The sequence below is a fragment of the Miniopterus natalensis genome, chromosome 18 (genome assembly GCF_054644295.1).
Source record: "Miniopterus natalensis isolate mMinNat1 chromosome 18, mMinNat1.hap1, whole genome shotgun sequence".
NCBI classification, from domain to species: domain Eukaryota; kingdom Metazoa; phylum Chordata; class Mammalia; order Chiroptera; family Miniopteridae; genus Miniopterus; species Miniopterus natalensis.
In genome coordinates this window covers 17,259,049-17,285,752 of record NC_142098.1, presented here as the reverse complement: position 1 = coordinate 17,285,752, position 26,704 = coordinate 17,259,049, and the positions used below count along the sequence as shown (strand labels likewise).

The window sequence follows — 26,704 nt, the reverse complement described above, 5'->3', positions numbered from 1 at the left end:
GATGATGATTGATGAATGGATGATGGATATGTAGATGATGGGTGGGCAGATGGATGGTAGGTAAATGTGTTTACATTTCTACAGTACTCCATCGAAGGACATGTTAGGGCCACGATACGTACTTTGAGAATCCCTAGAGCAATACCACCTTCTCATTGCACTTGGATTCATTAGCTCACACACTAAAAAGGTGTTCAGTGCCATCCGTGAACCTGGACTCAATCATGCTTCTCACTCCAAGCGTCCTATTAGAATTATATCAGCAGGTTAAGAAAATATTAATCCCAGGCCTTACCCCAGACCAGCTGAACTTGAATAGGACCATAGGACCCAGGGGGTTTTTTGGTTTTTATGTGTTTTTTAAAGCCCCTGAAGAGATTCTAATGTGCAGACAGGGCTAAGAACCACCAGTCTGGATTTCCAACTTGGAAATTCTATGATTTTCATGATGAGGAGGGAAAGATACAAGATAGGACTTGCTTAAACAGGAATCAGAGGAATCAGGCAAAAATAATCGTCTCCCAGAGCTATATCTGTGTGACAGCATCCTCCATGTCCCTCCTCACTCCAGCTACTTTCCATCCTGCGTGCGTGTTCTAAGAATTTCCCAGCTCCCCTTTTACGGACGGGAAACAACTCACCCAGGTTTGCTGAGGTGCGATAGACAAATTAGTTCCCATCCGCTCTCCACCCCCCAAGGCATCAAGATTAAGGCTTATGATTAATGATTTGCAAGTCAATTAATCAGCCACTGCTTTCGAAACCTTATTTCTCAAATTACTTCCTTTGTACGCACAGCCTTTTGATGTCATCTTACTGTCTCTAGACTGGCTTTCCTACTAATTGAAATTCTGAGATATTTCTTCTTCTTGTCAGCTTATTGGTATTACTTGTTTGTAAAATATTTGCAAATGGATTACCATTCACCTGTACTGTGTCAGAGGTAAGCACCAAAACAATACTTCATGCTTCCAGCTAAAGGAGTGTGCTAATGATAGCTTGCGAAATTCGCTATCTTTGGGAAAGCCAATTTTTCATTTATTGATTTATTTCCACCACACCTACTTGCAACAAGTATTTGAGATGTATTACAATAAAAACACAGGTACAACAAGGCCTCAAACAATTGATTTATATGTTTCCTTAGGAGATAGTTTTTTTAAAGTCACACTAGTTGGGTGTAAGGGGTGGGAAGGATAAAATTGGCTTTGTTCATTGGAGAAGATGGTGCAGTCGAGCAGAGGCTCCGGAGTCAAACACCGGGGTTCAGTCCCAGTCCCTTCATTGATGAGCCATGGCACTCTGGTTATCTGGCCACCTTGTCATATAGGGTAGGTGAGGCTACAAGAACACAAGCAAGCAAAAATGCATTAAGGCTTAAACTCAACAGAAGTTGGCTTTTCATTCATCAACAGTTCAGGCAGGTGCTCCTGGACACTAGGCTGCTCCCCTCCATGTGGTTACTCGGAGAACCAAACCCCATCCCCACTGTGGCTCAGCCCTCCGCCTGGGTTCTTGCGGTTGTCTGCATTCAGGCGGACAGAAGGGCACAGAGAAGAGGGACCATTGTTCTGCATCATAATCTTCCTATGTCATTATTTATTATTAAATGAGATGATATGGTAATGTACCCAATACCATGCATATATGGTTAAGAGCTCCGGAAATGGTCTTTCCGATGTTTTTTCAAAATAGTGACAGTAACCGTCTGCTTCATTTGCAGTTTCAAGCCACAGTTGAGGAAGGAGCCGTGGGAGTTATTGTCAACTTGACAGTTGAAGACAAGGATGACCCCACCACAGGCGCCTGGAGGGCTGCCTACACCATCATCAATGGAAACCCTGGCCAGAGCTTCGAAATCCACACCAACCCTCAAAACAATGAGGGGATGCTTTCTGTCGTCAAGGTAGGAATGCTCCCAACTGCTCCTCCCTCTATGCCTGAGCTCTGCAGGCCCAGGATGGGGCTCATTGCCTCACTGCGTGGGGAATGTCCAGGATAAATCAGCCCTAGTCTCTCCCTCCTGAAATTAAAAAGAAAAAGCCTCATGGCTTAAGGGTGTACTCGTATCCTCACTGCCATAAAACCAACCTTTTTTTGCAGGTTCCAGAAAACTCAGACTTCTCTGTAACCTTAAAAAATCCAAACTTAAATTTTAAATGAGATTTCCCATGTGTTTAATAATGAATTATCAGAGATATGCAAAAATAGAATATGTGAAGGTTTTTTAAAGACCTGTGCTCGAAATGGGCATTATTACACTTCTTCTTAATCTCCTTAGCAGAGTCTTAGTTATTCACTCAAAAACAGGAGATAATTACGGCCACAGGCTAATTCTTGGTGTGAAACCTCCTGTGAGTGAGCACTGCTGCCCAGCGGCTGACCCTCTCTGGTCGCAGCTGTAATGAGGAGAAACTGGGATAAGGAATGTCAAGCCCTCGGCTCCTGCAAGTGCTCCAGAAACACTGGGCGGGAGGGTGGTGGCTGCAGAACGCACTGGTGGTCTCGCTGTCCTAGAAGAAGGATTTTCACACGCTTCCACTCTCTGGGAAGTTCTGGAAAGGGCTTCTGCCAGACCAGGACATTCACTGGAACAGCATCTTTTCTGGTGGGTGAAGCCATTCACCTCACAAGCAGGGAATAATCGTATTTATAGTAATTGTAACCGTGAACAAAGCAGAAACATTGCTACCTACTCCCTGGATACCCTTGGCCAGGACACTTAACTGTGTGTTCTGTGCCTCAGTTTCCTCAAGTGTAAAATGAGGGTGATAATACCACCCACCTCTCCGGGCTGTTGTGAGGAATTCCTGAGCTAATACGTAAACACATTTAGAACAGTTGCAGGTGTTAGAGCCTGTGTATGAAACAGGAAACCTGAGCCTGTTGTAACAAATGACCACAAACTTGGTGACTTAAAAAAACACAAAGGTATTCTTAGGCTTTTGGGGGCCCGATCTCCAAAATCAGTTTCACAGGGCTCAAGTTGCAAGGCTGGTTCCTTCTGGAGGCTCTAGGGGAGAATCGATTTCCTCGCCCTTTCCAGCTTCTGCAGCCACCTGCACTCCTTGGCCCATGGCCCCTAGCTCCATCTTCAGAGCCATCAGCACAGCATCTTCATCTCTCTCTCTCTGACCCTCTGCTTCCATCGTCACATCTAATTCTTCCTTTGACTTGCCTGCCTCCCTCTTCTAAAGACCCTGTGATAACACTGGGCCCACCTGGATAACCCAGGATCATCTCTCCATCCTAAGGTCCTTAGCTCAATCACATCTGCAAAGTCCCTTTTGCCATCTCAGGTAACATATTCACAGGTTCCAGGGATTAGAATGGTAGACATATTTGGGGGTCACTATTCAGCATAGCATGGGGCCATGTAAACAACTATAGCCACAAAGTTCCTCAATGCCCCTGGGGGCAGAAGCCATTGAGAATAGAGATCTTGGAGAGCTTCCAGCCTGCTCCAGAGCATGAGGGCTCTGGGTTCCTCCCAAGCTCCCCTTTTTGGCACTTCATCCCAAATGAACCTCAAATGTTTGCCTGGAAAGAGCAGCCTCTGGGTCCTCCCAGTTCTTCCTCCCCTAATAACACAGGCAATGGCAGAGTTGTCAGAGGATCCTCACACCACCCTTCTGCACCCACTGCTGCAGTTTCAAAGCTGTGAAAGTCATAAAATAACACAGCCACTGACTCTCCTCTTCGGCTGGCCTTACATCTATAAAAGCTGCCAGGCAGTTTTCCAGGCCTGCTCTGGAACACAAAGCTTGAGTAAATATACATCACCTCTCCGAATCCTGGAAGAGCACAGTTCTCCCGCATGTGTTTGTGTTTGTGTTTGCACAATGCTATGTGTCTAAAATGTTAGCATACAGAAGAATCACCTGGAATACTAGTTAAAATGCAGGCCACACCACACCACACATGCTGAATCAGAACATGGAGAGGTGCTCCAGGTGACGCTGGTGCTCACAGAGCACAGCCTTTGGATGAGTGCTGCCGTAGAATGGGAAGTTTCCACCCGCAGACTCCTGAGGAGGAGGTGCCCATGGAGCCCAGGGTCTGCCTGGGCTTCGGGTTTTCTAGGGAGTGGACTTCCTGTGCTTCAGAATTAGGATGGAGACTCCCCTCCCTTCAGCTGCCTGCCACAGGAATCCCTACAAAGGCCTGAGCTCTCCCTGCTTCTCAGCATACCCAGGTCCGAACCCCAGGCCAGCCTTCTAGAGGCAGACCTGGCCACGCTCCCATGCTCTCCACTTTGCCAACAGCCTGGTGCATTAGGTAGGGATGCTTTCAGCTGCAAGTAACAGAATGCCAGGCTGAGAGTGACTTAAGTAATAAAGAAAATGTAATGATCTCTATCACTAAACGAAGGTAGGGCAGTCTAGGATTGGCTGGCAACTCAAGGTGTCAGAGGGCCAGCAGGGAGCAATGCAGATGCTTCAGGCTTTTTCCTCATGGACGTAAAATAGCTCCCAAAGCCCCAGGCATCACATGCTCCCAGTGCTGTGGTGCAAGACAAGAAGCAAGGAGGCAACCAGGTGAGAGAGAGAGAGAAAGAGAGAGAGAGAGAGAGAGAGAGAGAGAGAGGGAGAGAAGAAGAGAACTAGCTCTCATGTGCCCTTATCCTCTCATTAGGGAAGAAAATATTTTTTTCCACGGGTCACCCAGACAATTTTCCATGATATGTCATTGGCCAGATGACACATGTCCACCGTCAGCTGCAGGGAAGGCCTTTGCAGTAAGAGGTGGGTAAGGGAGAAGGGCTGTGGGCATGACCGTAGGGCAGCCAGCCGTTAGCAGTTCTGCCCTCACCAGTCAGCAGGCAGCGCAGTGAAGAACTAGAGTCTCAGGATTGTATGGTTCGCGGGGGAGCCCTGCCTCCCTACAGGACCAACTCCTGCTGCTTCTGGCAAATGAGCACCTGTTTCCTCGGTAAAACCTTCTGGTCAGAAGCGCCCTTAGTCGCTTTGTAACCCTATTTCAAAATGTCAAGAGTTACTCTTTCAGCAGAATATAATACACCCGGCACCTTAGGTCTGTGCTCTTTTGTCCTCGGAGGAGAGGGAAGCATAGTAAGCAGGCACCCTAGATCCCCAAACCTGTCATACTTAAAATGGCTGTTGGTTCACTTCCAGATCCTCCCGCTTCCAGACCGCAAGCCCCAGCCCCCTCGCCTTCCCGCGTGGGCCAGCTTTTACGGCCCTTGCACCCTCTCCTGACACTTGATAAAATATTAATTGAATTGAATCTGCAACTTTACTGTGTTTTCGATTTCCTCCCATCCGTGACGCAGACACCAGGCAAGTCATATCAATAGGGTCAGAGGCCCAAGACAACAGAGGGCTTCTTAGCCTGACATGACCCAGGGCAGGCGGCGGGAGGGACTGGAGCAGAGACCCAGCGCTTCACAGGCTCCGGCTGGACAGGCCCGGGCATCGTACAAGGGGAACTATTACCCTCCGAGTTGTGCAAATGGAAGTGAACACCAGAGAGGTTCTGCTCGCCAGAAAGCCAGCTGTCACTGAGTGGCTTGTTCTCTCTGTCTGCTCCCTCTCTCGGTGGCTTTGTTCACACCTCGATTACTCCACAGCCAGCATTCTGCTTACAGAACGCGGGCCGGGGAACATACATGAAAACCAGGCAGGAGGGCAGTGGCTCCCCAGCTGTTTCAATTCCACATTCTTCTTTCTCACCATCTTAGCAGCCTGTTATCATATCAGACTCTAGCCCAATCTCTGCATGGAACATCCAACATGTATCATCTCCCTTAATCTTTACGACAGTCCTTTGTGCCAGGACTTTATTATGGGAAAGCTGAGACTCGGCGAGGTGCAGTGACCTGCCCATGTTCCTATTAGTCCTATTGTTATTAACATCAGGTCCAGGACTTGACCCTGACCCCTCTTGTATTTGGGAGTGAAGATGGTGCTTTCACCTAAGGCCACTGCTTCAGCATGAACAGCAGCCGAGGCGGGCGGAGGACTGGGTTACAGTCACATCACATGTGGAAACAGCACCTGGTATGACAGGCAGTACTGTCTCATCAAGGCTGCTCCCTGGCCCTGAGAGCAGGACAATCCACCATTGTGTTGGACTGTCCTGGACATGGCTGTGTGTCCGATATCACTGCCCTGCCCAGTATATGTCCAGAGAGCCCCCGATTCATGCCCCCACATATTTTCTTTCTTTTTTTCTTAATATGTCTCTCTTGATTTCAGCGAGAGGAAGGGAGAGGGAGAGAGAGAGAAACATCAATGATGAGAGTCATTGATCCACTGCCTCCTGTGCACCCCACACTGGGGATCGAGCCCGCAACCTGGGCATGTGCCCTGACCAGGAATCGAACCGAGATCTCCCAGATCATAGGTCGATGCTCAATCACTGAGCCACACTAGCTGTGCCCCACATATTTTCAAATGCCCTCAGGGGGAAAGGGCCCAGCGGCTTAACCCCAGGATCTCGGCCTCTCAGATTCTTTTCCCTTCATGACACCCTAGTGGAAAATGCGCACCCGGGCAGGGAGAGCCTCTACTGTAAGTGCTATAGAAACCCAGCCCTTAGACCGCGTGGCGAGTGAGTGGGACATGTTAAACCTGGGTTTGCCTTTCCCATTGGATCTCCACGGTGACAGGCAGGGTTACCGTGAAGCTGATGAGGCTCAGGCGTCAGGGTCCCTTGCTCACCTGAGCCCCCACAAGTGTCGCAGTTGTGGAGTTACAGGTTACTTGTAGGAAGCCTTTTAACATCAGTGTTGCCAGCAATTCACCCAAAGAGATCTTAGAAGAGAGGCCCCAGATCTCTGAGGTTCCTTACGTAAGTGATGTGCTGTAATTCCTTTCTCAATCTAAAAAGAATAACAACTTTCATACCTTATTTTCTATCTGTATGTTTCATATTCTTTTTCTTAAAAAGGACCCCTGCCCTAGCCTGTTTGGCTCAGTGGTTAGAGCGTCAGCCCTCGGACTGAAGGGTCCCGGGTTTGATTCCTGCCAAGGGCACATACTTCGGTTGCAGGCTCGATCCCCTGAGCCTGGTTGGGGCGCATGCGGGCAACAACCAATCTCTCACATCACTGTTTCTCTGTCTCCCTTCTACTGTCTCTGAAAAGCAATGGAAAAGAATATCCTCAGGTGAGGATTAAAAAAAAAAGAGGACCCCAAATTGCATAAAACTTAGCCCAGAAAACCTGGATCCATCCCTGAATATCCACCTCTGCCTGTGGAATGTCAGAGGGACTTTATGCAAAAGTGTCTGCCCTTTGTGGGACACACACACACACACACACACGCACGCTGAGCCCCTCTCCCCCCTCTTGCCTTCCAGCCTCTAGACTATGAGATTTCCGCCTTCCACACCCTGCTGATCAAAGTGGAAAACGAAGACCCGCTCGTACCCGATGTCTCCTACGGCCCCAGCTCCACGGCAACCGTGCACGTTACCGTCCTCGATGTCAACGAGGGGCCAGTTTTCTACCCCGACCCCATGATGGTGACAAGGCAGGAGAACATCTCCGTGGGCAGCGTGCTGTTGACAGTGAACGCCACAGACCCCGACTCCCTGCAGCATCAAACCATCAGGTGGGTGAGCGGCCCCGGCTCCCTGTAAGGAGAGACAGGAGGCAGGCACGAGTCACTTTTCTTTTCTGGTGTCAAGAGCTGGTTGTCAGAAGCAAACTACCATTAAATTAAACTTGTTAATGATCCAGGTGAGTGGGAGGTATGTGTCGTAAGAGTTGGCAGCTAAAGGCCCCAGGGGACAAGGCTTGCTAAGTGGGGACACTGCCCCTGCACCTGATTCCCAGTTGCAGACCAGCCCGGAAGGAGAGTGGCTTCAGGGCTGTGTTTCCAAATGACCAGAGGTGTCTGCCAGCACTGAGCGCAGTCTTGTCAGGGAGAGAGAAAGGAGCCGCCATAGGTGGCCCCGAGAATCTGAGACATTTGGCCTACTTTATTGTTACCACAACTTTATGGCAAAGGCCTTGGCGAACCCCATGTACAGATGTGGGTTGTATGAATTCAGAGAGGTTCAGTAACTTGCTCAAGGCTGCCCAGCTTCACAGGAGAGGAGTCAGGATGAAAACAGGACAGTTTGTGAAGTCTGTGCTCTGCTAACTTCTATGAACTCTGCCCTGTCAGAAGCGGAAGGGGCAGGCGTTGCCTGGTATTTAGAAATGGACCATCAGGGTTGGGTTTTCCACTAATGAATGGCAGGCCCCCAAAAAAAGAAGTCTTCAAAAAGTGCTTAGAAAGAAGGAATTTTCATGACAAGATTTAATTAAAGGATCATTATCCACAGAGCATCTAATGCGAGCGAAGACAGATGCCCTCATTGGTACATTGTTTCACAATAAACAATCAGCAGGCAGGTCCAAGTGCACGCTTATCTCTGCAAAAGAAAGTTATTAATCTTTCTCTTTCAAAATCTAATCTTCTCATCTGAGGTACAGATAATCAAGTATTAGACACACTTTTAATAAACATGTGTCTTAGTTTCCTGATTTGAAACACCTGAAAATGCACCACGGTCTCCACATCAGCCCCTTCACCGTGGAACAAGCTGGCAGACAAGCAGTGGAAATTACTTTTCAATCCCAAAGGGAGATTTTTAAAAAATTTTATTGAACTTATTGGGGTGACATTGGTTAATAAAACTATATAGGTTTCAAGTGTACAATTGTACAATACATCATCTGTATATTGTATTGTGTGTTCCCAATCCAAAGTCATCTCTTTCCATCACCATTTACCCCCCTTTACCTTCTTCTATCTCCCCTGGCCCCCTTTCCCTCTGGTAATCACCATACTGCAGTCTGTGTCTAGGAGAGGGTTTTTGCTTAATCCCTTCACGTTTTCACCTGGTCCCCCAAACTCCCTAACCCTCTGACAGCTGTCAGTCAGTTTTCTGTATCTATGAATCTCTTTCTACTTTGTTTGTTTACTTTGCTCATTAGATTCCACATATAACTGAAATCGTATGGTATTTGGCTTTCTGTGGCTGGCTTATTTCACTTAGCATAATACCCTCCAGGTCCATCCATGATGCTGAAAAGGTAAGATTTCCTTCTTTTTTGTGGCCGAGTAGTATTTTGTTCTGTAAATGCACCACAGCTTTTTTACCCACTCATCTACCGATGGGCACTAGGGCTGCTTCGAAATCTTAGCTATTGCAAATAACACTGCAGTAAACATAGGGGTACATATATTCTTTCAAATTAGTGTTTCAGGATTCTTCAGATATATTTCCAGAAGTGGAATTGCTGGGTTACAGTGCAGTTCCATTTTGAATTTTTTAAGGAAATTCCATACTGTTTTCCACAGTGGCTGCAGCAATCTACATTCCCACTAACAGTTCATGAGGGCTCCCTTTTCTCCACATCCTTGCCAACACTTGTTGTTTGTGGATTTATTGATGGCAGCCGTTCTGACAGATGTGAAGTGATATCTCATTGTGGTTTTAATTTGCATTTTTCTGATGATTGGTGACGTTGAGCATCTTTCCATATGTCTGTTGTTCATCTGTTTATCCTCTTTGGACAAGAGTCTACTCAGGTCCTTTGCCCATATTTTAATTGGATTACTTGGATTTTTTGGTGTTGAGTTGTGTAGTTCTTTATAAATTTTGGACATTTTGGACTTCAACAATAGGAAGTGGAAGAGAGAGAAAATGAATGTAAACGGGTTGATATTGCTAAACCTGGGACTCTGCCATTGCTATGTAACTGGGGTGTTGCCAAGCATGAAAGTGTTAATGGGAAGGGAAAGGGCAGATACATGTGCCTGGGAAGAGAGATCCCACTAAGGCAGGACAGGTGGTTCTGTCGGGATTGCTTGTTTAAGACCAGCTTTGGCTGACTCAGACAAAGGGGGAATTCATTGGGAGCTTCCACAGATAGTTTACAGAATTGAAAAATACGTTTAGAACCAGGCCCGAGGTTGCATGGGGCGTTGTGGAGTCTCTGGGTAATGGGAACTACGGCTGACATGTCAGAATCTCACCAGAGAACAAACCACAGCCAGCCATTTTTCAGTGTCACTCGGCCCCTGGTTCACACATCCAGGGGCGAGTCTGCTTTGCCTAAGCTGGAGTCATGAGCCTCCTGACTCAGGGCACCTTGACAGTCAACAGAGGTGATGCTTGAAGCTGCGGCTGCCCGCCACCATGGGGAACTGATTGAGAAGGGGGGGCTGTCTGTCTGGCAGTGGAATGTGGTGTGTGGAGTGCAGTAATGGGACACAGAAAGCAGCCCCAGCAAGCTGAGTCAGGGGACCGGATTCCAGCCTTGGCAGAAGCCAAGACTTTGAGGGGCATCAAGGACAGAATGTGAGACAGGAAGAACAAAGACCCAGTTACTGGGACTGGGGTACAGGGGTTCCCGTTCTATCATGAGTAGAATGTCAGTGGCACCCGCTGTGTGAGAAACGGTCAGAGAAACAATTTGTAAGTTACTTGAGGTGGGACTTGTGGTAAAAAGCCATAATGTAGAAAGAGCTGAAGAGCTTCGTGTGTCTATAGTCGGTCATCACCGATGTGAGCCTCAGTCAGGCACAAGTTGCCAGGACCCATCTCAGGGTGACCTATGCCAAGAATGCATGTATTGGCCCACATAATTGAAAAGTCCATGGGACTAGGGCATTCAGTGTGAGAATTCGGGTGCTCAGAATACATTCTTTCTCCACCTCTTGGATCTGCTCCTCCCTGGGTGGCTTCATCGTCAGCCGGATCTGTATGGCTGTGGAAGGATGAGACGACCAACAATACAGTTCCTGGATCCTCCCAGCAGAAAGAGACCGTTCCCTGTCAGTAGGAGTAGCCCAAGGGCCCGGTCTGGATCTCACTGAGCCAACTGGGACACATGTCCATCTCTGAACCAAACAGAAGAGCAGGAGGGTGGAAGGGCCTGTGGGCTAGTCCTGGTACGTGAGCCCACCATGGACCCCAGCCTCTGACCGTGACGGCCTGGAGTGGTGGTTTCCCAAATGAATGCAGGAGGCTCTTCCCAGAAGACGGGAATGGATGCTAAGTCTCCAGGAACCACAGAGAGCCACTGTGACCAAGTTCAGTTCTGTGAATCCTCTCAACATAGAGCCGAGTGTTTCTCTGCAGCTGGTGTGCCTGCGAGTCCTAGCGTTTACAAATTGGTCTGGCTGAGCGGTGTCTGGACAAATCCTTTTCCAACCTTGAAGAAAAGTAAATGTGGGGGGGCGGGGGGCACACATTTCTCGCTCTGGCCTGACTCCCCAGACATATTCCTTCCTGCTGGGATCCAGAGTTGCTGGAAGTGACCCTTCCCCAGCTTGGCGCTAACTGGGCCTCCCCTCCCCGCTTCCCTCTCCCCACCCCTCCCCCTTCCTCTCTTGGTGCTGGTTCTGAGCTCATCAAAAGCAGGGATAACATCACTGACAGGTTGAGCTATTGTCACGGGAACCCTTCTGGGAGAAAAGGCTCATTAATTATTTGCAGTCTTTGATCCTGTATGTTGAGAAGCACTGTCCCTGGGGGGCTGTGTGTGCAGAGGGTGAGCAGGGCTGCAGGGAGGGGCCAGGCTGGGACACGGTTTTCTGATAATCTGCTCTTGGCTCCCCGGAATTCTCAAAAAGACACAATGTTCTTGCGAGTGGTGGTGGTGGTGTTGCTTAATTAATGATTCTCCGGGGATCAGGCATTGAAAGAGGGAAGAAATTTACACTGAGAACCTTATTGTGATCTCGAAGCGAGCTCTGAGCCCAGCCGACAAAGCCACACGCACTCGCAGGTGGGTGCAGCCACCGGCCCCGAAGGGGCTTGGTTCTGGGCAGCAGCGCTGCGCTGGGCTGAGTCACGCCGGTGATCGCGGTCCCCGCCTGTTCGTGGCTCTGTGCGTGTCCACGGGTCTTTCTCTGCGTGTCTCTCTCTCTGCCTGTTTCTCTGGGTATATCCTTTGCTCTCTCCATTTTTATTTTATTTTATTTTATTTTTTTGGTCTCCTCTGTATCTCTATTCCCTCTGCCTTTCCCCCTCCCTCTCTCTCCGTGTCTGCATCTTCTCCCTCTGTCCGTCCTTCCCTCTGTCCCCTGGTCGTCGGTTCACATCCGTCTCCGGTTCTTCCTCGCTCTCTCCCCTTCTCTCCTCCCTCTCCCCAGCCTTTCCCTCTTCTTTGTGCTGCCGCCCCACCTCCCCCCCCCCCCCCCCCCCCGCCTCCTTTCTCTCTCTCTCTCTGTCTCTCTGCCACCCCGCTCCCCCGTCTCTGTTTATTTATCTATCTCATTCCAAGATTTTCTGCGACTCAGCTCCAGTAACCCCCTTTCATCTCAAATGACTAACCAGACACTCAAGGCTTTTTAGCACAGTTGGAAATCCTCCACCTGACCAGCATCCCGACAGCCCGGTTCTGCTCTAAGACGGGAAACCTCTTTCCCAGCCCCAGCCCCCACAAAACTTAGGAAGTTACTTCCAACTAATTCCTGGTCCTGGCCCGCGTCCTGTCTTCTGTGATGAAAAGCACGTCTCCGGCACAACAATTCCACTGCTGGCCCTGTTAGGCACGCTTTTATCTCACCGGGGAACATGAAAATCAGCAGAAGGCGCCTTGATCTCTAAGAAGCCTGTAACTCCAAAGACAGGAGGTGTCCAGGCATCAGAGCGAATATTCTCACTAAAAAGCTTGTGTTATTAAAACGTGTTACAAAGCCAGTCGCTCTGTGCTCTTAGCCAAATCAAAAGGGACAGCAGTGGCCTGGTGACAGGTGAAAGTCTTCTTTTTCATAACTTGATCTTCTTATCCTTATTATAAAGTGAATATAGTTCATGGAGGAAACTTTTGAAAAGGCAGTTAAGAATAAAAAAGATAATAAAAGGTCTGTAATCATTCCACCCAAGGAAATCCCCCTTTAACAACTTGGGTGCATCTCCTTCGATCACGTCTGAGTACTTCTCTTATTTATTACCAAAATGACTCCCTCAGCCATCCTGTTTTGAAACCTGCTCTTTTTACTTCCCAGTGCAGGGTGGGCAGCTTTCTATATCAAGAAATAGTTATTATTTTTCATCGCTGAATAGTAGTATCTATTATTCTATTACATGGAGATACTCATGAACTTACTTCCTTACTGTTAGACATTTAGTTTCCAACTGTTGGCAATTAAATAAGAAAGGTCAGTGGGTATGCTTGTAGCTAAATTGTTTAATGCATCATTAATTTTCTGAAGAATTTTCAGAAAATACTTTGCTTGAACAGAAGTATTAATATGAATAATTTTTGTCATATAAAGAATTCTTTGGGGTTTTTATACCTAGGCAATCAAATTAATATTTTCTCTATGATTTGGGTTGATGTCATGGTTAGAAAGTCGTTCTCTGCTCCAAAGTCATGTAAATATCGGCATGTCCTAAAGCAGAGCTGGTTCTCACACCCCAGCCTCTCAACACACAATGACGCAAGACTCGCTCCCACCTTCAGGACCCAGCCTGGCCTCCACATACACAAGGCAGGGACCAGCCACTTCTCAGTGGCATTAGTGTCTCTAGTGAGGAGCAGACTTGTGCAACCGAACTGGTTGGCCAATCGTCCGAAAGAGCAGCTCAGTGATAATTATGCTGAAATGGCCATAACTGCCTTTGCCCAACATTCTCCATAACAGGGACTAACATTTGCATCTTTGATCTGCTTACTTTGGGGGTGGGGATGCACCCAGGAGCTCAGTAATCTTGAATGGCCTGAGAGGACTGTTTCATTCTCTTAACGATCAGGGTATTTCTGTCAAGGCAACCAAGTAGCAATTTCTACCCCGAACATTTGTTCAGACAGCTCATCTTGTCCAGGGTCTGTAGTAAACGGCTCTGCAGCAGACCCTTCTGCCTCCATACTGAACGTAGAAGATATGTGTGGAAGAAAAATACTGGCCCTACCCATGTAAAATTACCTATCACTGCTCAGCATTATTTTGGAAAGGATCATTCATCTAGGGAGCCGTGTGTCGAGCAGCCTGTATCTGTGAGCACTGGGTTTGGTAAATACAAGAGGAACATTCAAAATGATGGCGGCTCAGAGAAGATAGAAGTTTATTTTTTTCCCCCACATAAAATAAGTGTTGAGTAGGCGCCGCAGTCCAGGGCTTGTATGGCTGTCCCACAAACCTGTCGGGGCCCAGGTTCCTCCGGGCTCACCATTCCCTCCTCCAGGCTGGAGCCCTCTTCCTCATGGCCTAGAGGAGGCTGGTGCTCCAAGCTTATATCTGCATTCCAGCAGCAGGAGGGGAATGGGGGGAGGTAAAGGTTGACTCCTTTTTTTAAAGGAGACCTCCTGGAAGTCAACCACATTTTTACTTTAAATCTCATTGACCAAGGTTAGTCACATGGCCACACCTAGCTGCAAGGGATGCTGGGAGATACGGTCATATCTTTACTAAGGAAGAAAGGAATGGATATTGTGAGGTAGCTAGAAGTTTCTATGTAATAAAAATAATGGGTACATTTTAAAGCATGAAAACATGCCATGACATTAGATTTCTACACAACCAAAACAATAGATATTTGTGTTTCTAAAGACAACTGTTTGAAAAAAGCACAAGGATTATCGTCCATTCATTCATTTACTCGATTCATTTAATGGTGCTTACTTAGAACCCACGTGGCCTTGACACTGCAGGATGCTGTGTATTCGCTGGTAAAAGAAATGGCCTCTGCGTCCAGCTTCCAGGGAGCTTCTCTAACCAGAAGAGCAAGAGTAGGTGCAGCGAATGATACTGCTCCCAGGAAAGAAGGGAGAGGGACAGAGGGAGGCAGGGGAGGCAGGGAGGGAAGGGAGGGAAGGGAGGGAAGGGAGGGAGGGAGGGAGGGAGGAGGGAGGGAGGGAGGGAGGAAATTATTCCTTTGGAGAGTTGAGAACCAGTGGTCCTCAGCTGGGGGGAAAGAGCCAAACAACAGAAACTGCTCGTTTCCAAGCATCATTATGGTCTCACTTGTCACCAGAGTCCTGAATTCCCCAGAAACCCCGCTTCCCCCATGCCTCTGTGCAGGTCTCTGCCTCCTGGATTTGAGTCCAGACCAAGCTAGACAAGATGTCCACAACCCCCAGAGACGTACTTTGGGAAGAATGATAATAATGTTGCTAGTACTATGATTAAAATACCTAACACTTTTATATAAAAGTTTGCCAAAGCACCGTTGCCAAAGTCACTTAATTTTCACAACCATCCTGCAAATGAGAAATTCTCAGTCTCCCTGTTTGCTGACGAGAAAGTATAACCTCCCTGAGCCTCAGTTTATAGAAGGAAAATCTGCGAGTGAGGTATGCAGAGGCCAAGACCAGAACTCCTGGTCCTTCATTGGCCACCACTGGTTTCACCCCTGTGTGCCCTTCCGATGGTGGATTAGCATGACCTTCATAAGTGGAACACCCTGACCTTCAGGCGCCACTCCCAGGGCTTTCTGAACATCTAGTATAACCCTCATAACACTTTACTGTTATCCCTGACTTAATTGTCCATCTTCCTGCTAAATTTCATGCTCTATGAGAGTAACAATCATGTTTATCACCTTCCCTGATAAAGCACCAGAATCCCATCAGCACCATTTAATTAAGTAAGCGCATTAGGCCCAGCAGGGAGACCTTCAGACTTCCCAGGGGCCTACAAAACTGTCAGGGACTGGAATGCATAATCTACTGTCTCCAAAATTTGAAAACAGCAAAATAGAAATGAATAAATATCAACTGTCCATAGCACCATGACAACTGTAGCAGGTTAAATTTAACATTTGTGAAAATATCTTTACATTCGCAAACCATCTGTAGAGCTTACATTGCAAGAATATCTGAGTATGCGCTAGAGAAATTTGCCAAATTATAGGAAATTATTAATGAAGTAGTCCTTGTAGCCAAATAATTCCAAAAGCAAAAATTAAAAAATTATTTCAGTAATTTTACGGGGGGAGGAAATGTATTTGCATGTAGGTACATTTCAGTATATTTAATATAACTTGGGATGAGGCCGCCTGAAACAGAAAATTCTCAGAGGTGCGAAGGTGTTAAGACAGCCCAAGGTGAGCACTGACCCTGGCATATGGAGGTGCTCAGTAAATAGATATGGTGTGGATTAATGGCAGCTGGGTCCGGGGTGTCTGTGTGTAAACATGTTTGTACATAAACAGACGTCGTTTATTGCTACTACTATTATTTTTCTTCTTCAAACATGGACTCATGTCTCCCAGTCGTGAAAATATTTGCATATGCCCTTGTTTTAAACCAGTTCAAGGGTTGGGGCCTGAGCAGGACAGACGGGCCTCTCACTGGACCTCCCAGGCCTATGAAAGTTACGTGAAAGAGCCAAATCCATCAGCCGGCTCTTGCTCCAAAGCCTGATCCAAACTGAGCCTCCTCTTTGAGCGCAGAATATCTGAGTCAGATCCAGATCGGATCCTCATCTCTGGAAACTGCAGCCTGCTTTGTCCTGATTTCTTTGGGGCTTTACAGCCCTGTCCCACCCCTCCTCCTTGGTCATGGAGGCTCTTTGGCTCTGGGGTGGAATTCATTCATGGGCTCAAACTGGTACAGATTGCAATGTGCAGTGATGAAAATTCAGTCCCAAAAGATCTGTTAAAATACCTAATTTCGGTTTTTGCTAGTCTTCCTGTGAGTCATCAAGCTCTTTTCTTTAACGCCTTGTGTAATCTAATATTGGAGCCCATTCAAAGGAAATCACACAAAAATGATGGGAAATTGAGCAAAAATCACGGGCCGGCTATCGGACATTTATTCTGTATCTTCTAAGACCTCTGGAAGTCACTGGCAAAAATCAGTTACTTGAAAATTCAGATTTTTGTCCTCATTGGCATTCTCAGAAACACAGAGGGACAGTAGCCAACAATTTATTGTGGGAGAGAAGGGAAGGAGGATTTCAAACTCCTGTTTTGAAAAATATATATATTTTAAAGCCAGATTTAAGAGTTTAATTTGGGGTGATTCCCACCTTTTACATTCTAAGCAGAAGTTAAAGGCCAAATAATAACAGTTCTACCTGGGGAAATTTAGAGAAAAGCCTCTCTACTCAAATATATTATTAACATTTCATCTTAATTAAATGTGGTTACTGACCTCAATAAGATGATTTGGGGTGAGGTCATTTCTGGTTTGTTTGTTTTAATGGGTTATTTCTTTCTTGAGTCAGCACACACAGAGCTTGAAATATAAATGAATTATTTATTATTGTGTCTTTGTCATTTTTAATTAAAATGATGTTCTTTGTTGGAAGTTTATGGTGGCTATACATTTCATTGCCTGCTCTGCTGTAGAATTTTTAATTATTTATGCAAATATATTAATACAGCTGGCTCTTCTTTTTAGTGGTCAGTTTTTCTGTTATGAAGAAGCCAGTGGGAAACAAGGTGTAATAAATTAAACAACTGGATTTTTAAAGATTTAACAGCTTCAGTGGCTAAAAATAGAATTCTGGCTTTTATAATGATCCAGAGATGGAAGATTTTTATTATTAACCTCAATTAGAGGTGTTCTATTTGGTTAATATAAAACAGCTCACCATTTGGAGAAGCAGTTGTAAGGTTATTTTACAAATCAACCACCGCTTTAACATTCAACTGCATATGTTGTTATATAACTTTGCCATAGGCCAAACTTTCATTATTGAAAGAGTGGTTTCAAACTGGTTAGATTTGAATATAATTATGATGGTCATTCTTGTCTGCCTGAGAAATTAACTCTCTGAACCAATACAGAAAATATTGACAAATGTTACTATTGTTTCTTGCTCAGTGTTTTCCAAGCTGTTAAATCTACTTAGCTGTTGTTGTTTTTAATTTTAATAAAGGCATTTGAAATAGATGAGGGTTGCTACAGAAATGACCAATATAGCATTGATTGAGAAAGCCACACACTTCAGGGTTGCAGCCCCAAAGTCAATCGGATTGGGAAAATCGCTGATTTATTATCTCAATTTGTCTGTCAGTCACCAACACCAGGCAGCCGACCCACTCGCCTCAGGGTCTCATGAAGGGCCCATCGAGTCTTTAGCACTAATGCAGGTAATGAAACTGATGAAACCGTAGTCAGTGAGTCATGTAAGTAATTCAAGAAATGCATTTCATCGTCTGCTCCCAGTTTGCTTTTCAAAGGCATCTCAAAGCTTGTATTTCTAAGTGATGAGACCGTAAACTGCTGTTCTCCTGCATATGTTTAATTCAGAGGTTTTCTTGTATATTCCAGCAGTGTTGGCAGGAACCTCATGATGAGCTCAGAGCTTACATAGCTTTAAACAGCCTTGGAGCCCTCTGTGAGGCTCCGCATATGAAATACAACCTCTGGATTTGAACTAGGGTTAGGATGGGATAAGCTGCTTCTTCAATCATTGAATCATCCATTCATTCCACAAATGTTTGATAAGCACCTGTCACATGCCCGGCCCTTTTCTAGGCACTGGGGATACAGCAGTAGCAGAGACAGTTAAAAAAGATCTGTCATCATGGAGATTACGTTCCAGTGGGGGAGGGAGAAAACAAAGAAAATGAAATAAATAGCATAGTAACAGGTGATCGGTACAAAGAAAGAAAATAAAGCAGGGAGAGAAGTGCTAGGTAGGGGCCAGGAAAGGCCTTGCTGATGTGTCCAGGGATGTCCTTCCTTCCCCCAGCACAGAAGCCCTTTCCTGCTGGACAACACCTGCTGCGCATTGATGGTGCTAAACGCTTTCCCTGGCCGTCTCTGTCACAGGGTGTTCTCCCTTCGATTATTTCATGCCCTGCTCCCTGTGCCTCTGCTCCGAGAGAGCAATGCTTCCCAGTATTGCCAAACTTATAGGAGATTAGACAAGCTCAAGCTTGAAAGATGTGTTTTCTCGACAGATGCAAAGGAAACAGATCTTGGCTTTTCATTCCATCAGAGACTCCGTCTTGTCTCCGGGGCTGCCCTGGGGGCTGCACTGGAAAGGAAGGGCCCCTGGTCTCCTGTGGCCTTGCAAAGAGAAGTACAATCGTATAACCCAGCGACTCTAATGGCCAGCCTAGAGCCAGACTTCCTGAGTGCAAATCCCCTGACAAGTGCAAAGCCCTGAGGCAGGATGTGCAGGGAATTAATTTTCCACATGTGTAACCTTGGGCAGACATTTAATTTCTCTGTGCTTCAGTTTCCTCACTTGTTAAGTGGGGGAAATAATACCTAGGTTATAGAGTCACTGAAGGGTAAACTGGGTAAGTCAGTAAAGTGCTTGGAGCACAGTGCCTGGCACAGAGTAAGCATTTAAATAAGTGATTAACTCTCTTAGCAAAGAGTATGACAGGTAGCTACTCTCTAAAGGTGGCTCTTTGAGAATGAAAGGACTTTTTTCCTGTAGTCTATGGTTTTCATGCGTTACAGACTTACCATCAAGGAAATCTATGGAAGCATCCATTAGGGATGTCAGTGGAAGATAGCCATGACGCCCAAAAATGCTGATGGCTTTCCACCTTTGCTCCTGGAGAACCCTGCTGGTGTCCACAAGCCAGCCCAAGGTATCTCACTGCTGCTATCCGGCGAGGGCAGCCTCTTCCTCCTTCCTGGAAAACTGAAGGGAGCAGATAGAAGTTCCTAAATATTATCATCTGTTGTTTGCTTGCCTGCAGGCAAGTACTCGGAGATGACAGAGCAGATGGATACATGCGAACCATTATTAAAGATAAGATTTAAACAACTGATTTTTGAAGGTTTGTTGCTTGGCTTTTTGGTGGACAGGTATGCTTGATTTTGCAATATTTCTGGAGTGTGCATGCAATATAGTCATATTTTCTGCTAGTAAAACTGTTTCTGGTTTGGGCATTGGGATTAAATTTGTCAATATTTTAAGGCTCTCTGCGAAGCATATGATGCTGTGCAAATAACACCCATGACTTGCAAGATTGTCAGCCAAACAAGTTTAGGATCTGGTTGTATGTCTGAAGTGAGCTGAAATGAAAAAATTACCTACGAGCATAACAGAGTTTACAATTAAGAGTTTCTATTTCTAGTACAAAATCTGTCTGGACCCATGGCTGCATGCAACAGAAACCATCATTAGCTGTATTATGTGGAATAAAACAAGAATTTACTAGATTGATCTTGAAGATCATAGAATTGACAGGGGCCCACAGGATAAGCTGAGAAAAAGTGAGCGAGGGGATACCAACTAGAAGTCAAGAGGGGAGACAGTATGGACCGGAAGGGCATGTCCCGGTTCTCAGGTTACACTTCCCATGCCTCGAACATGAGCTCCACCCGCCCCCAGTGTCTGATTTGCTGGAGCTGAGTAGCAGGTCCCATACCCACGCCTGCGTCAGGGGCAAGAACGGGAGTGGATTGTTACCTCCCACCACCAAACTGCACAAAACGGGTTTTTCCAAAAGGGAGATGGGAGTGATGAAGGATGGTCAGGAGACAGAAATGACAAACCAAACGTCCACAACAAACTCTTTTTGTTTGTTTGTTTTCCACAATGCCCGCGACAACTCTGCAGCAGACTTGCAGGCCACAGCTGCCCCCGTGGCACTCTGTGAGGCTGGGTGCTGATGGTGTGAGGGACAATCATTTGCATGCAGTTACCGCACTGAGAGTGTGTCCGTCTCAGATCAAGCACAGATGGCAGGGGCCAGAGGCCAGGTCGATCTTCTTGGCACCCAGAGCAGAGAAGGAGCACAGCCCCCAAGTTCTGGGGAGGCTGGACCTCTGGTGAGGTGAGTGAGGCACTCCCTTCAGGCCCACCCTTCCAGGGAGAGCCCAAATCTCAGCCATCAAGATAGGTCATCTTTTAATGCAATATTTTTAAAATTAAAATAAACCCAAAAGTTCATGGTAAACAACATATCAAAAATTTTAAGTATATCAGGACCAATGTTACTGATGCATGCAGCTCGTGACCCAGCACAACACCGTGAAAGCCACTTTTCCACTTTAGGCCCATCTCCCCTGCAGGTTTAAAGGGTGGGGCAGAAACGTTCTGTGACCCTGGCTCAGGAGCGGGAGTGGAAGTTAAGATGCTCTGTGCCAGGCCTGAGCCTGCATCCTGGTGGACTGGGTGAAGGTAGATGCCGTCTCTGCAAGAGTTAGAAACATGGGGTGAACTGTAGCCCCCTCACCCATGGAAATGCACACTGTGGCTCAAAAGAAAAGGAAGAGAAATACGGATTAAAAAATATATATACTAGATTATAAAATAATTATGTTTAAAATGTTTAGGAAAAAAGAATAGGAACCATGAATGAAAAATGGAGCATAGGGAAATAGAAAGTGAAAATGTGAAAAGTAACTAAATATAATATCTAGAAACCTGATCACTCATTAGCTCATTACTGCTCTGGGCTCCGAGAAGTGGGTGTGGTCATCTCTGTCCCATAGATGAGGAACCAGGGTATCAAAATATGCTGAGGGCTGAATAGTGTGTGAGTAGAAGTGATGGAATTCAAATTCACATATATTTATGCAAAGAATTTTTTTTTTTACAAGAAAACCTTTCTTCCTTTTATAAGAGGAGAAACAATATTTTTTTTTTTATTAATCTGCACTCAGTAGCATATATAGCTTCTTTTTAAGCTCCCATAAAATTTCTTTAAAATTCTGTTCCAGGTGGTACCTTTCTTTCATCAGATGAGCTGAGAGTCAGTGTTCAGAGGGTCAGGTTTGTCTCTGTCCTACATTCATTTGAATTCTTTGTGTCTGGGGCTTCTTTTGAAATCTGTAAAGACAGGAGGACCAGGGAATACAGGACCTCGAGAAGAACATGAAAAGATAGATGCTTTGGGAGCCCACACTGACAACCGTCTGAGCATCCTTCATGGAATGCCCACAGATGAGCCATTCCCTTAGCAGCTTCCAAAGAACATCTGTGGGCAAGTGATTCTGTTTGATATTTTACCCTGAACGTCTAAAACTTAAGCATATCTAGCTCAAAAAGTAAATATTTCACAAATACTAAAAACATAGATTGTCTCGTTACTGGAAAAACACATCAATGAGTCTTAGCAGGTCCATCACCAATTACATCTTCAGTCTATGCTTTTTTACGACTCCACTACACAAACTGGGTCTAAGCCAACTTGCCACTCACCCGATGACAGTAATGGCCCCAACTGGCCTCCCTCTGCCCTGCTTGCCTCCTTGTAACGCACTATCCATGTCGCGTCCTCTAGGTTGGCCTCTCCCTCGGACTCTCTCCATTCTCTCTCCTGGCTCTCTCTCTCCAGCCACGTGGCCTTCCTCAAGGGTCTTCCCCACCTAGGAGCTGTACAGAAATCATTGCCTCTGCTTTGAATCACAGTTGGTCCTCATTATCCATGCATTCTGTATTTTCAGATTCACCTACATGCTAAAATTGATTCGTAACCCCAAATACTTGTGGAGCTTCCACGGTCATTTGCAGACAAGCGCAGAACAGCAAGAAACTCAAGTTGCCCGACATGCATGTTTCCAGCTGAGGTTAAAAGAGGCCTTGCTCTGCCTTCTTGTCTCAACCCTGATACTGTAGACAAGTGTGCTTTTTGTGGTCGATTTGATGCCGCATTTTCCACATTTTTGTGCTTTTTGTGGGCGATTTTGCTGTTTAAAGTGGTCCCCAAGAGTGGTGCTGGAGTGCTGTCTGGTGTTCTGAGCACAAGAAAGCTGTGATGGGCCTTAGGGGGGAAACTCATGTGCTAAGCTTTGTTCAGGCTTGAGTTAGAGTGCTATTGGCCGTGCGTTCAGTGTAATGAGTCAACAGTCTATATTAAATAAGGTGTATTTAAACAGAAAATAAAACAAGGTATCTAGTGATTGATGGTTATGTATCAGTTGGTTGGTTGGTTGGTTGGTTGGTTGGTTGGTTGGTTGGTTGGTTGGTGAAAAATGTGACCAGAGGCTCGCAGGAACCTAGCCCTTCATTCCACCCAGGAGCAGCAGTTCATATTGGCTAATCAGTGTTGGGGATGACTTTGTAACTATGTAACAAGGACGGACAGCACTTTCCTGCCTATGTGTTCACTGCCTTATCTCCCCTCCCTGGCCTAGAAGCCTCTTGAGAGCAGGGACCACATTGGTTTTGAGCAGCGCCTAGCACATAGTAGGTACTTGATAAAATTTTAGGTAATGAATTAATTGTAAATAAGTGATTTTCAAATCCAATTTTTAATCATACTTTAGCTTATCATGAATCCTTAAAGGTTAATATTTAATATCTCTTTCCAAAACCTAGACAAAGATTTTCATCAGAACCTGTGAATGAGTGCTAATTAAATACCTTTATTTAATTATCAGTTGATGCTCTTCTTTGGCTTGAGCCTCCCTTTGGACTTCAGAGGATGAAAGGAGATGCTCCTCTCTCCCCACCCTCTGCCAGTGTCCCTGGCCAGGCACCCTGGCTCTGCTGGCTCCCTGAGGCCACGTTGGCAGAGATGGTGTCACCCAAGTGCTCAGGGTACTCCTGCCTTAGAAATCTGATGAGGAGCCATAAGCATCTATATTTCACTTCCTCCTGGGGGGGGAGAGGCTACTCAGAGGTCCCTTCTGCTTCCCGCAGAACCACAAAGCCAGTATGAGGAGATGCTTACTGCTGACTGAGCCCACTAGCTTGGAACACCGGGAGCTGGATTTCCTAGCAAGCAGGGTCAGTAACCCTGACCTCGTTGCTTCACTCAGAGCTTCTCACTCCATGCAGTCTTCTGTTAGAGCAGAAGTCAGCTTTGGAGACCACACGGTGTGTCTTACCTACTAAATTCTGCTGTTGTTGAAAGGTGTCACATCAGCGAATAGGTGTGGCTGTGTTCCAATAAAACTTTATTTACACAGGCAGGCAGAGGGCCAGATTTGGCCTGTGGGCCATAGTTTTCTAACCCCTGCAGTACAACCCTCCCATATGATGGTGTCTTATTTGGCTGTGTTCTTTTCTGCACTGTGAGCAATTTGAGAGGGGCCTGAGTTGCATTCACTGTTTTCACCTTGACACCTGGTACAATGCCCACCCCTTAGCGAGCCATCAGCCAACATTTGCTAAATGCCTAACTTGCAACACATGTCCCCCAAAACACAGGTGTTATGAAACATGCCAACCAGATGAAAGGCGATCTGAGCCCCAGTGACAGCCCATCCATCATCATCCCACCTCCTGTTGTCAATACTCAAAATGGCAGCAGTGGTTTTTCTGACAACAAATCAAAATAATATTCCTGTATGCATTCAGCAAAGAGTCACTGACTGTGGTGGCAACATCCAAATGTCAGCTGGGACCTACCTGCCCTTGAGACCTAAATAAGCTTGTGATAAGTCCTGATTCCATGCCCTGGAGCAAACCAAAGGCTTCCCCATGATTTATGCAAATGCCAGAGGGTTGGGGATGGAGGCCCAACATTTCTAGGGGCCACTCCAGCTCCCAGTGTCCACTTTTGGCAAGTTAGTTCCATTTCTCGGGTGAGGATTTTTTTAAATAATTATTTCAATCTGATCCTCAGGTTGCCTCAAATGCAAATTCTTCTCACTCCCCCATCCTACTGTATTTTTCATAGGACACATTACACCCTGAAAGTGCCCCAACCTCAGCACATAACTCCTCTAATTTCCTCCTGTCCACTTCCCCTCTCTTTTTGTAACAGCTTTATAGAGCTGTGCTTGATATTCAATAAACTACACATATTTAAAGTATATAATTTGATAAGTTCTGACATAATGTACATACCCATGAAACTATCACCTTGATCAAGATACTGCACATGCCAACACCCCCAAGAATGCTCCTTTGTAGTCCTCCCTCCTGCCCCTGCCTCCTGCACCCCATCCCCAGGCAACCACTGCTCTGCTCTCTGTCCTATAGATTAGTGTGCATTTTCTAGAGTTTCATATAAATTGAATATCCTGAAGTACGTATTCATTTTTGGCATGGCATCTTTCACTTAGCAGTTATTTTGGGGTTCATCCACGTTGTGGCCTACATCACTGTTCTCTCTAGAGAGCAAAAACAAAGACCTTCTGCAGAATAATTTACTTCTCTCCAGTTCCTGCCCCAGTGATCTTCAGGCTCACCTCTAACAGACAGAAACACGTCCAAAGGCCAAAAGGCCCCACTCTCCTTGGAAGACCCTGTGGTTTTAAAAAGCATGCTTCCTCCCCATACATATTCTTTCCTTCTTTAGTTTGTTCAACAATTGTTTAATAAGCACCTACTGTGTGCCAGGCACTGTTATCAGGGACATAGTGGGAATCAGGCGAACAAGGACTTCGTCTTGGAGGATGGTTAGAGAATAAGAAAAAAATGCTTGCAAATATAATAGGTGTCATGAAGAAAATGGAAAATTCCTTGGAAGTTGTTTGAAAGGACACACATTCAACCAACTACAGTGGTTACATCTGGGAGTTGAATGGGAGTTGGGGGTTGGGAAAAGTATTCATCTATTTTTTTTGGTTTGCAGGTTTCGAGAATGTAATCTCATATTTCCTTTTTCAGTTATTTAAATGCTTTTTAATGAGCAATATATGCTCATTGTAGAAAAATTAAATAGAGCATGTTAAAAAGTCACCTTTGATCCCACCACCCACATATAGCCACCATTATATTTCATTGTGTTAATTCCACAGTCAAGAAGCAGAGGAACACGTTTTATTTTGTTTTGTGTAATTAAACAGGCCATGGGAACTGCTATCAGCTTCCTGGGGAGCTGAGTTGTGTTTATTTTTTTTAAGAGCTACTAATTTTTGATTAACAAGGATGAATGTAACATTTAAGAGGAATTTAATTATACCCTCTTCCCCTTCTCCACAAAACAACATAATTCCCCACGAAGTGTAGAGTCAGGACTCTGAGGATGTATGGCTCTGAGCTGAGGAATTATAGGGGACATTTTTCATGTCACTGCCTGGACAGTCGTGCGAGCGATCCAGCGGCGAGGTATCTCAGCTGCAGGTTACATCCCCAGCTGAAGCCAGGCTGGGTAATAACTCACTTTGTCATTACTTAATTCTGTGATGGCTGCAGTTACTGAGCCAGAATAGAATGCCCCAGTCACTAAAAAGATGAGGCACTCGGTGTCAGGATGTCTGGGAACCGACAGGCAAGGGGGCAGCTGGATGGGCTGATGGGTCGCTGCATAAAGAAGTCTCATAATGGGTGCAGCACTTCTGATTCATTTATTTTCTAAATGCCATCTTTGCATGTTTCATTCATCAGCTTGTTCAGTCGGCACCTACCCAGGGAGTGCATCCTATGTGTCAGTCATAGAGCCCACATCCAAGTACAGGCCAAGCCCCATGAGAAGCTGTTCTCCCCACAAAGTTGGACAATAGACCTTTGAGGGTACATGTGTCTAAAACTAGAACATCCAAGCCCCTGCTTGGATCTCCCAACATTTGGTGGTTCCCTGAATGTCACATTCTCCCATGCCTGTGTGTGAGGCCATCTGCCCAGAGTACCACCCCTTGCCCACCCTGGCCTCCCACCCAGGACTCTGTAGATCTCCCCACAGTGCAGCTCCCGCTTCAGCACCATGGTCAGCGCCCGCCAGCTTCTCAGCGCCTTCCAGTTTGGGAGGCTGAGTATTTGGCGTATCTCCCCTTCTCTGTGCCTTAGCTTATGTTGCTTCCCCTGGCCTCTCCCTCCAAGTAACCACCACATGGCTAAATCCTGCTCGCAAGCTAGCAGTGCCGAGTAGTGTGGAAGCATGGTAAATCTGACATCCAGCTCTGCACTGAGAGGTGTGGGGCTTCGGGCAAGTTCCTTGACCTCTCCTGGCCCCACTCTCCCCAGATGTAAAAGGA

At 46.1% G+C, this 26,704-nt stretch overlaps 1 protein-coding gene across 1 annotated transcript in view; it reads left to right on the top strand.

Annotated features, from left to right (window-relative positions):
- CDH13 (cadherin 13) overlaps positions 1-26,704 on the top strand; it is an 897,713-nt gene that overhangs the window by 812,747 nt on the left and 58,262 nt on the right. The window contains exons 9-10 of the mRNA XM_016197002.2: positions 1,724-1,906; positions 7,324-7,577. Coding sequence (XP_016052488.1) covers positions 1,724-1,906; positions 7,324-7,577 — 437 coding nt within the window. The remainder of the gene's footprint in view (positions 1-1,723; positions 1,907-7,323; positions 7,578-26,704) is intronic.